This window comes from Bombus affinis, chromosome 8, assembly GCF_024516045.1.
Source record: "Bombus affinis isolate iyBomAffi1 chromosome 8, iyBomAffi1.2, whole genome shotgun sequence".
Classification (NCBI taxonomy): domain Eukaryota; kingdom Metazoa; phylum Arthropoda; class Insecta; order Hymenoptera; family Apidae; genus Bombus; species Bombus affinis.
The window spans coordinates 7,599,637-7,612,204 of NC_066351.1; the positions used below are offsets into that span (position 1 = coordinate 7,599,637).

A 12,568-nucleotide genomic window follows, 5' to 3' on the forward strand; every position below is an offset into this window, starting at 1 on the left:
GATAGTGAAGCTTTAGATATTTTCTCTTTTTTTAACAAATTTATCTGATCAAGAACGTAGCGACCGTTCTAAAAATACAGTTCTGCAAGAATCAACTGGTAAAATATCGATGAAAGTTAGATATAAAATAGAATTAGTAATTCGTATTATTTGGATGAGTTAAAGATATGATAGATATTAATTTATGAAGCGAATTAATTTTTATGCCTTCTGTTAAAGACGACATGTATTTCTATTTAACCGTATGTGTATTTCATATCGATGTATATATACAAGTAAAACTATTTATTCAAAGTTTATATCGTTTGGTTTATTTTAAAGATTAACTTGATTTTCCTATATACAGAAGAGACGTAACCTATACATCCTATAAATGTAATATATAATAATATAATATATAATAGAGAAAGTTTTAAAGAGATTGTTCCACTAAAGAACTGCATACTTTTATTCAGACTTGAAATGTAATATATAATAATATAATATATAATAGAGAAAGTTTTAAAGAGATTGTTCCACTAAAGAACTGCATATTTTTATTCAGACTTGGAATAGATGAGACGTTCGTATTTAAATTTATGTAGCAGAATTTCTAATTGCCTTCTAATTAACAAGCAACATTCCTTAATCTAATGCAATCTTCGACGAATAAGAGAAATTCTACGTTTCTATGAAAGTATAAACAAGTACATCAAATGAACACATACAAATCCGTTCTTAGGCTTTAATAAGCAGGCCACGAGTTGTCACGCTTGCTCGTTCCAACAAAAATTAGCAAATCTAATCGTGTCTTCATTCACCTATCTGTATAACCGGCTGTTATACCAATGCAATCTTTCTCCCTCTTTCACTCGCAATTTTTAATGAAATCGTAACGAGGCTTTTGACATTTCTCTTGGACGTAGTAAGACGTCGTTGTGTTCTTAATACTACTTCAAAAATCTCACGTCCTGTTGCCGCTATGACACGATAAGTAGTTGCAATTTGCTAGTCACTTAATCCGCGAATACGATTCATTGGACGCGAATTATTTATTATATATTTGCAGAAATGTACGGTAGGGAAGCTTCTCCGGAGTAATTTCAATTTATCTTTGATCAATATTTTTTCGATAAAAAAGTCGATCACTTTTAAATCATACGTATAGCTGTATAGGTGTATCTATAAGTTTCTTAAATTACTGAAATTCCGCTATCCCCTTACGGATAAGTAAAACTTGTTACAGCTATTGAATTAAAAAGAGCATATTCATCTATTGAAGAACAGTACAAGTTAATTTCGTATTTCCTAAAGCTGAGACAAATATATATGCGTGTATATATGTAATTTCATTTATTTGTACTTAATTGACAAAGCCACTAAATTACCGATAGTTGCGGATCAACCGTTAAAAAACAAACGTTCCAATTAGCGATAAAAATTAATCGATCTTTAACTTCTGTAACTCCGTAGCCTGCAACGTGGATATCTTAACCAAAGTTTTTGTATCGAATATTTTTCTCTAAAAACTGTAACAGAGTCGAATTAATTGCGAAATCTAATTACGGTCGCCGTTACTCGACATTACTTCTTCTTGCACAGGTTGTAATAACGGTCAGGTTTAAATTAGCGAAGAAAATCTGTAGATTAGTTAACGAGGTTGAATACGAACTCGGCGAAATTGGCTCAATTAAAAGCTACGGGCCAGCTGCCTCGACAATTGTGCCCCGTCATGTGATTGGTCCTTTTTCCCAGGTTCTTTCTTCTCCTTTCGATCTCCTCCATTTCGAGATGCATCGATACTCGGCCCGTCATTAATCATGCACTTTTGTACACACTCGTCGATGGGACTCCCTGCGAGGGACATCTTGGCCCGCAACAAAATGAATCTTCAGGATCGTGATTTCGATTTCGAACAACTCGATCGTGATCGGAACGTTATTAACTTACATAAAGCGAGCACGCAAAACTTGTTGTGCTACCACAAAATCCTTGTACTTATTAATTACTATGCTACACGTAAACATGTAATCATCAATTATACTTATTTTAGTCGTGCGAGTACGCGAAAAATTTAATTCGAAGTGTAGAATAGAATTCTTTTTTTCAATTTGCAATTTACAATTTACGAAAGTTTTCTTGCAATTTACGATAAGTGACATTTAATCCTTTTTAAATGGGTTATTACGGATATTAAAGAATAAACTAAATCAGTATGAAATTCAGATACATAGGTAGGTACATACTGCAGTTTTCAGAAATTATAAATTCTCTACTCCGTTAAAGTATAGAGTCACTGTAAAAAGTGTTTGCACAGTACTGAACTTTAACAGAATTATTGTAAAACATCGTATAGTAGCAAGGTTTCAATCGAATCAAAATATATACATATTCTTACAAGTCTTCAGAATAATTTTCAAGAAGAAGAGAATGCGATATCTATTCCTATTGTGAAAATATTAATAAACATTTAGAAATTTACAAAAATATATAGTATTATATTAATAAATATTATTACTATTATAATGAATATTAATATTAAATATAAATATTACCATAGGTATTTTAAAAAATAGTCTGCATCAAAAGAAAATGAGTTTGAAAGACGCTTTCATTATGATGCAAGATAACCGCCCAAAGTATGATGCTACTAACACACGAGCATTGATCTTGTATAATATTTGGAAATACTTAGAAACACCTCTACAATCCTCAGATATAAACATTATTAAAAATATATGGGACCACTTGAAATGGGAAATACGAATATATATTCGTATATTTCAGCATATTTCATCAAGAAATGATAGGAAAAGAACTATATTTTAGAAGAATGGAAAATCATTTCCGCTAGAGTACACATCGATTTAATAAATTCAGTATCACGACGGCTTCAAGCCATAATAAAACCAAAAGAAAACTTCACTAAGTATAAAAATAATTAAATTTAGTAATTTCCTCTCCTATATATCAGAGTTATTAATTTTCTTCATTAAACTGCAATTTTACGAATATCTTTTACGTATATATTTTTTTCATTTTTTAGATATCTCTTAATATTTCCTCACAGGCTATACATATGCCATTTCTTTTTTTTTTCTTTTTTTGGTAAAAATTATTCTGCTGACTTGCAAGAATATATACATATTTTTTATTTGTTAAAAAATTGTTAATAAACGACGTTCTACGTTATCTCCGTTGAAATTAATTATCGTACCTATACTTTTTACACTACCTCTAACAGTACATTATTAATTATAATATCTAACAAACGTTACTAATATACAGCGGGTGTTCATGAACTTATGGCAAATTATTAAAAAGCAAAAATTTATAGAATACGCATTTAATATAAAGAAAAACGTAAAATATCCAAAGTGGAATATATATTACAACAATATTTACTAGATGAAACGAACCTCTATTTAGGCTTCGTTTATTACTTTTGTAAAAATAAAAATTTGTATCTAGTAAAAATATGAATTTGTGTCAACGTAACAGTTAATTTTTTTCAATTGATGTATCTAGCTTACCAACACTTTTTCAGGAATGCTTACGTATTGTTTCAGGATATGGATTTAATCGAAGTGCTTTGGAAGCAAGACGTGGATCTGGGATTTACGTTGGTGGAAGCACCAACAACAACAACGAAAAAGGCGTCCACGTTGGAAAAGGAGTCCGACGATGAGATCGAGAAATTAAAAGCTCTGGAAGCGATCAATGGAACTAACGAAAAGGTATGTAACATTACCCTTATCTTTGTCATAACATGCTCAACCGAACCCGCCGATCTGTCTTCGATAAGTACCTATATTCTTATTCTTAATTTCGAATCGTAAATCGACTTCGATCTCTGCCACGCTTTCTCCCGTTTACGGGCCGCAATTAGCAATTAATGACATATTGTTTATCGAGTTTCGTATACTTTCACATAGAGAACCTAACATTTTGCTTTTTCTCGTGTGACATTCAAATTCGCGTTTCTAACGTACACCATCGGCTAAAAGTTACGGCTTAAGGGTTAAAAGTCGAGACTCCGATGAAAGTAAAGTTAAACGATATGACATAATAATATGAATCAGCGTGTTAACATTGACAGATTAGAAGCATTAAAATTAGTAAGTTAAACGGTAGGAAAATTGAAGGACCTTTCACAGATACCTAAACTTTTGTCCGGTAGTGTATCTTTTCTGATAGCTCGCCTTGGCGTTCAGCCTTTCCGTCTTTTGTGTCTTCCTTGCGATTATCAGCGATAGAAAGTCATGATTTAGATGTACGTTCTCGCTTGTCGGAACTATTTCGTGGGAATACGTTCGTCGTCGTTGAGTCGTCGAGTTCGAAACAGTTCACCAGTCGGAAGTTTGATTGTTCATCGGAAACGACGGGCAAAGAAAAAAAGAAAAAAGGTTAAGATTTGATCGTATTAATACTCGAGTGGATACGGCCATGAGAGGCAAGCGATCCGTGTCGATAGATCGGTATCGATTCGTCGTGAAGTCGACGGCGAGGCATCAAACAAAAGTGACGCCACTCGATGGACTAACAGAAGAATTCGGCACTCGGGGTGGTTATCTCTTTACAATCTCTCCACCGACTGTCCTGTTTTGTATAAACGTTACTCGAATCCTTGTCTAGAAAATATCTCATCGAGTTAGTCAAATTCAGTTAGATAAATCTACCTTCCATCTATTATATTCGAACAAAATTTAAGAGAATTTGTTTCATTTATTTTATTCATTTGAAGTTTGCCAACATATCTATACTTTTTACTATGTTCTATAAGTTATCTCATAGAACGCGCGAATCACTAGCAAGTACAAGTCGTCCTTCTTCCCTGTAGGTCTCCTAATTCTTATCAAATGTCTGCATGTGGACCCCCATCGTGATAATCGGTCAAACATAGATCAGTCAAAAGGTATAATCCTGCAGAACCCATGGAAACTATGTTCGATAGATACCAAAGAGATTAGGCTAGGAGGAACCATCCTACGCGCACTCGGATATGATCTCGGTCGATAATTCGAACCCCAAACTGTCGGCTTCTCGTCTTGTCTCTTCCCTCTAATTCCCTGTACGTGAGAATATCTTGAAACTACCGTACTTTATCTCCTTCCTCCAGATTTGCCTCTTCGTCTTTCAGATTTCCCTCCTCGTCTTATCAATTTTACTAGACGTTCCATCTATTTGCGTAATTCGTAATCTTATTCAGAATCATGAATTTTACAAGCTAGTAAATAACAGTATAAATCTCGATCTTAGGGTAAATACAAGTTAAAATTTATTATTATTAGCAGTGTCCAAAAAAAAATAAAAAGAAATATGTTCGGCAAACCTAAAATAATCGAAGACTAAACGACTGCATGATTGTACCTATATTGATTGCAGCGATTTGATTCAATGAATTTCATTCGGTCACGATTCTATTGTGCCCAGTTCAACGATGCGTAGATTCCTTAAGAAACTAAAATCGTCTCTGCAGTTCACTCCAGATCGACTGATTTAATTCACTTTCTATTCTACGACACAACTTTTTTCAACGTCGATTTCCTTCATCTGACGCGTTTCAGTCGATGAGCACGAAGAGCGTTTAAGTATCCACGAAGATTCGAGCCAACGAGAGCTCATCCATACCGTGGTCACCGACAATGACGTTGCATGACGTTCTGGGCGGGTAACCCATCAGACTTCTCGACGTTCTTTCTCTCCTCTTCTTTTCTCTTCTCCTCTCTGATCGTCTCTTCTCTCCGTTCTCCGCTCTCTTGTCTCCTTTACTCTTCCACTTTGACTCTCTCTTTTGCTCTCACGGCCTTCGGTAGTAAAGTCGATGTTCCTTCGTTCCTCTCTCCAATCCCTATCTAACTTGCTTCGTCTTTCGGGCTCTTCCTCCTCGAAGATCGTATTGTTCCAACGGGTTCCACCTTTGTGAAGGGACCGCCGTCTTCGAGGCTCCAATAATACGGGGAATATCCTCGATCCCGATCGAAAGCAGACACATCGATCCAAAGTGTGGTTCGCGAACAGCTGAGAACAAAGGCCAGTCCACTCCTCTGTCCCATCTTCCTCCAATTTCTTTCGCCGTATATTGACAGCCATTGTCCCGATATTTAGTCCTGAAATTGTTTTAACTGCGAATATCTTTAAAAATACGAGTCTATCTTCCTCGTTTCGATCGAACGCCCAACTTAAGTTCTTCGAAAGATTTTTATCGAATTCTTGTATGTTTCTTGAAGCAGAGAAATTTGGAAACTTTCGTGCCCGATTGATTGGAAAATATACGATATACTTCTTTTTTTTCTTTTTTTTTGGAATTTCGTTAATAATATTGAGTATACAGTTTGTCTGTTTTTATATAAAACGGGATGCTAATAGATTAATGGTAAAATTTCGATCTAAATTTGCCTGCCACTATTAAATTATCTTTTATCGTTGATTCCAATTTAATAGGACGAGAATACTCGAAAAGTGCACCGTATTATGTTCCAGCGTGAAATAATGGCGCTCATTCGGAGTGACTGGCGTGAATATTTAATTTACGACTTCGGCTGAAATTCCAAACGATCTGCGTTCGCAATGGTGACAGGTTCGATTATAGCGACTTGCTCCATTTATACGAAGGAAATAATCTCTTTCGATCTAATGGAAACTCAAAGTCCTAGAAGGCCCTTTTTTAACTTCCTATAGAAACTTACTTACAATTGAATAAATTTATTTAGGTACTTTGCAGATCTATAACAATGCGTCTTAAGACATTTTCCTATGATCCTTTCCCTAAATCCCCTTTCTTTCCATATTATCCACGTATTCTTCGTTCTTTCTCCAATTTCTTCAATTTTATTCTTCAATTTCTTTACCTACAGAAATTTGTAATTCGATCATCGATAGTTTCAATATAAACTCCAAACTCTACCTACGATTAGAGCGTCTGAAACGACAAAGGACGTAAGTACCATTACCAAATTTTCACTAAAAGCAAGAAAACTCGTTTCTGTTGTCCCTCTTCCCACTGAACAAATCATTTCTCCATTTTTCTGACGCTTACTACGACGTACTTCGCTCACCTATGTTCTCGATATAATCGGAAGAACATAAGAACGATACTCGATGATGGCTTCTCGCTTTCTTTTGCATAACGACAGGAGCCAGCTAAAATGTATTCGTAAAAACATCGGAACGGATGGCGTTCATTTGTGCAATCGCTGAGGGTTTGTTAAAATGATAGATGTACAGCATCCCTCTGGACGAGGGGCGGCATCGATAAAGCAAGCTGGAAAGGAAGATGAGGGTTAGGGCGAGGGAGAAGAAAGCCGGTTGGTCGCGGGACGTAGCCGAGAAAAAAAGAGAGGAGAGAGCAAGATAAAAAGAGAGGGGAGAGCAGGGCCAAAGAGATTGGAGCAGCATGGCAGGGGGATTCTGAGGGACGTATTGATGGTCCTGGAAATTGAAAACGCGCCCAGCGAACCGAAGTGGGTTTGGCCTCCTTCTCTTCCCTGATTGTTTCTGTCGGATGAATTTTCGGCAGAAAATGGCGGTCGATCCCGTGATGTTGTATTTCGGAATTGTTTCCATCCATACTTACCTATAGTTTCATTATTCACATACGTACATATAATACTTTGTTTTCGTTCCTGTTCGAACAATTGTTTCCTCTTCGCAGGCAGAGAATAGTTTCGATCATAGTTTTATAGTTTTCTCGTTAGAGAAATATAGATAGAAATTACAAGTAACGAGATAGAATTTTAGTCGTTGCTGGATCCTTGACGCTTTGTTTGCGACACTTGTCTTTTTTTTTTAATTAATTGAATTATTGCAGTATAGGGTTAGATAGGTATAGTTGTAGACGAAGAAACATACGAGGTGTTTCATGCGTATTATACTTCTCATTGTGCTTCTTATAATTAGTCGCGTGTATTTAGTGTTTGTCGGACTAAAAACAATTTGTTATTTTCTTTCTGCGCATACTTCGTATCTATATGTTCGTTGGCAGTGAGAATAATCGAACGAATCAAGAGCTGAAGTTATCATTTTTAAAATAGAACCAGGATAAAAGGTGCCAGGATCGGTGTGTTGCGAATTCGAAAAGACGACAGGTTACGAATTATTCGCAGAACCGTGACTGGCAACAACCTAGCGACTTCAATAGCTGGTTCGACGGTCACGGTGGCCCATTGATTTCGTACATATTCGCGGAGATCAATACAGATTCTAGGTATGCTTTCAACCGACAGATCGTTCGTGACGGCCGAAATAAGCAGACTCTAAGTAGTTCGAAAATCTTAATTGAGAGCTGCGCGAACGATGCAAACTCATAACGATGACAGGACCTCCATTGTCATACGGGCGACCGTGTCGTTGAGAAGAAGAGCCACGTCTTTTTCGAATAAACAAGATAAAGATAATCGTACGACGATGATAATTTAGTTCTGGAATCGTTATGTTGCTACTTCTTTGGTTTCCAGTTACTTCCGTGATCATGTCGTAATTACTATTGCAATTCTTTAGATTACAAATGAATAATTATATATAATACAAATTATAGGTATATACAATAACGAGCATATAGATGGCTACAAATAATTCTAACGATTTAAGTAATTGAAATTATTTTGTGTTTACATATTTTCGATATATTGCTTCAAATGCTATCCTTTGAATCCTTGAATCAAATGACATATCAGCAGAAGGATAGGTGTACGCAAAAGTGAATATTAAATTCGATGCAACATGTGATATTAAATATATGATCAACTCGGAAACCAAACTGATCAACTCCACTTTTTGTCAATCTCTCAATTTCATTTCCTACGTAGATACACCATGAATATTAAGTTCTCTAAAAACGAATTATCTTATACTTCCATCGGTTCGTTTACCACAAGAAGATGACACACACAATATAGAATTCCAAGGTAAATTTGGAAAGTAACGTTTGCGATATAATAATATCGTCTCCTCTTTCTGATTTCCAATTAACGTACTTGATCAACGTGTCTTCCTAACAGCCCATACATACAAAACTACGTAAAACAAAATTATCCTTATGTTTAGATTATACATATAACAATATAGATGTAGTTCTAAAGTCGAAAAATTTTAACAGTAAAATTAAAGCGGGGGAAATTAGCTGCGAATCTAAACAGGAAACAGTGAGCACGAGAATGCACGCGGATCCTTGATGGCGCGTAACTGCGATGCACTTAGTTTCATTTCGCGGGAGTTGTTCGATCGAAGGGTGGAGAGAGGATTGATCGAAGTTTGTATTCATAACCCCGGATCTTGGTATAACGCACCACTCAACGACGATACATCACACTGAATGAAAAAGAGACTGAGGCAACGATAGAAGGGGATGAAAAGCTGGAGGCCAGGAAAGGGAGAAGAGAGAGAGAGAGAGAGAAGCCACTGGTTGGATAGCTACTATCAGAGAGTCGCTATGATTAATGGTCGAGTACAATGCTATTTTCATTAAACTCATTTCACTGCAGGCCGTATATAACACGGGGTACGGCCAGCCTATGGTCTCGGCCATATGAGCGCCCTCCGCTTCTTTTTCACGTTGCCGTTAGGTTCCCTTGATTATGACGTCTCTATGATCGTCGACCTTCACGGTCTCGAATGCCATCCGAGTGAATTCAGCCATTGTAACGCGGCGTCGTTTTCGATCCTTTCATTATCAACGGAATGGCGTTTTCACCGAAAGTCGGCCGCCGTATCTAAATTTGAAAACGGCTTCATCCGTGATATTGCGAGCTTTTGCTACGACGTACGAACAATCTGTCAGTCTCTTTTCGATGGAACGACTAGTGTTGATAGTTGAAAAGAATTTTTAACAATAATACAGAAGATAATGTAAAGGATAAATAGATAAGATAGGTAGAGAAATGATAAGAAAAGCGGCGATGGAATTTTTGACGCGTTGAAAAGATGAATATAATGATGTTAATACTGTAAAGCAATGAAAACAAGTTAGGAATGAAACATCAAATTGACGCAACGTTGTTAACGTTGTAAATAATATTCAGTGGGAATTAATAATAACGTTTTTAAAATGAATATCGAAACGAACTAATCGATTAAAGCGTTTAACCGAATGAGAAATCGATAATTTAGAACTTTCGTTTATAATCCAAGTTAAAATATTATTATTCAGTTTACTGGATATCTTCTAAACTAGAAAAGCTTGCTAATCGCTGGTTTGTTAAGAAATCAGTTGACACTTGACGTTTTAGATTTGTTAGATATTTATCACGGTAATTTGTTAATTTATTACTCCGTTTATTTAACGACATCTAAACCCAACTTAATTGCTAATTGCGGCTTGTTTACGAGGAATTGGCTACGTAAACATTTCTCAGTATCAAAGAGTTCTTCCTATTGATTCGATTGGGTGTCATCGTATCTTGAAGCAGACAAGAAAAAAGTTTCTTTCCTGTTAAAAGACTAAGTCCGGTTTTGTTCGCTCAACGGAATATATTCTTGGCTGCTAGGAACATTTCCTCGGTGTTTCATTTCCAGAAAGACACAAAGGAATATGACGAGCCACAAGATGATCCATGGGCAGGCCTTCCTTATACGGTCGATCTCGAAACTGGTAAGTGCAAATTAGCTTTATCGTGCAATTAAACAACTTAAGATGAAACTTGTATGAAATTTTTATTTCTAAATTTTATTCGTAAAAGAAATATTGCGATATTTGTGCGAACTATGCGAGAATAACTAGGTAGGTAGTTATATATCCAAAAGAACCGTATAACAAGCACAGCAGCACTATGAAAGGTGTTCATAATTTTGATTACATAATACGTTTATGCGCTGCTTTGAACGCTTGCTTTGCGTATCAGTCTCTAATTAAAGAGTCAATCAAAGGTGATAGACACCGTCCGTATACCGTAGACGTCCCAACACGCCGGTAAAAACCAGGGACAATTATATACAGCTAGTTCGCGTAGCTCCTTCTATTCAAAGCGTGTCAAATTAACGTTGCAATTTGTAAAAGCCAATTTGAAGGTTCGCTGCAGTTAAGAGCCACGACCGCTCCTGGCCGCACCTCTCGCGAATCTAATTACCATAAACGCGTTGATTAAATGTAGTCTACTCGATGATTATTTCCTTAGTCGAATCATTTTTATATCGATTAGACATTGGTAGATAATTCGGTAGTGACGGCGGTAAACGAAGGCAAAAAGGAATGTTAACGCTATGAAAAGCGTAAATGACGTGTATCGGCAACTATCTGGTCTAACTATAAATTGCGATAAGCGTTGTCTTATAAAATCCTAAGTAGAAATCGTATTAGTGGTTTTATTTGCGACACAAAATTTATATGAACGATTATGTAACGTGACATTCCAACAATTTATGTCTAAATATATAAATTGCGCACTCTATTTGACTCGATTCCACATTACAGAAAAAGTCATGGTAAGTACAGATACTGTTAAGTTGTTGATCCCAACGTCGCTCGGATAACTCAAATAAAACAGAAGGAATTTCGTACATGTAATATTAATATGTGTATAGTTAATACCGTGGAAAAATATACACAACGAAATTTTTCAATAAAAGCAAAAGCAATACCGAATTAATAATAAAATTATTAATACAATTCATATTTTTCTATTCCGACAAGTAACATGTTTTATAAGTATCTAACGAAACGATTAAGAAAAATACATACTTAGTCCCGAAAGCAAACACAATTTCGATACCCGATTATAAATACATTCAATTCATTTTAACGCTCGTGAAATTTTTTAATTGCTTCCCTCTAAGAAATGAACAACGTAACTTATCACCTTCCTCCCCTATAACGTAGCTCAAAAAAATAAAGAAAAAAGTAAACAGAAAAATTTCATTCCATTGCTATTACCTCTCCGTACTCATAGTCGCGTTAAATTTCAGTACGTTCAAGTACATTGCCGTGTATAGAGAGCTCACCGCGGAGAATTTCTTTCGCGCAATTGTTGCATAATCCGAAGGACTGTGGCCAACCAGCGTGAAAAGAACGTCGCCGGACAACTGAAAATAATTCGTGGAGACACTTTTGCGCGTTGGTACGAGATCAAGAATGAACGTATGCAGAGAAGGAAGGATCGTCTAACACGAAGCTGAACGTTTGGCTGGCTGGTAGGATACACTTTGTCCAGGTACGGCGGGAGTGAGAGATTTCAGAGAGCCAGAGGTTCCAGTTCGTAAAGTCTCGTGGAGAAGTCGGGGAGTGGCTACAGGAACGCCCTCGCTGCTTTCTTCCCTCCCTTACCTTCGAACCCCACCATCCTCAGCAGCCCTTCGTATTCGCTCGGTTTCCCCTTCTCTGCATTTAATTACTTTACGTCGCGACGACCAGAGAGTGCGCCTAGCCCACCGCGATCCACTCTACGTCGTGTTTCGTATCGACGCTTGACGAAGGTTCGCTCGTTAAAACCTTTTTAAAATGTCGGCGTATCCGCGAACCTCGTTCTTTATTTCTCTTCCTCCTTTTTTTCTGTTTTCTTCTTCTTCTTTTTTTTTTTTTTTTTTTGTTTCGTTCGAGTCTCGTTTTTGTTCTCCGTTTTTTGGGAGAAAGAAAAGCGAGAAATTTGATCGATGGATG

The 12,568-nt window shown here is 36.4% G+C and overlaps 1 protein-coding gene across 5 annotated transcripts in view; it reads left to right on the forward strand.

The window, feature by feature from the left end:
• Positions 1-12,568, forward strand: part of LOC126919852 (segmentation protein cap'n'collar) — a 111,464-nt gene that overhangs the window by 33,434 nt on the left and 65,462 nt on the right. For all 5 annotated transcript variants that reach the window (XM_050729483.1, XM_050729482.1, XM_050729484.1 and 2 more), the window contains exons 2-3: positions 3,549-3,716; positions 10,492-10,567. In XM_050729483.1, the coding sequence (XP_050585440.1) occupies positions 3,549-3,716; positions 10,492-10,567 (244 nt within the window). The remainder of the gene's footprint in view (positions 1-3,548; positions 3,717-10,491; positions 10,568-12,568) is intronic.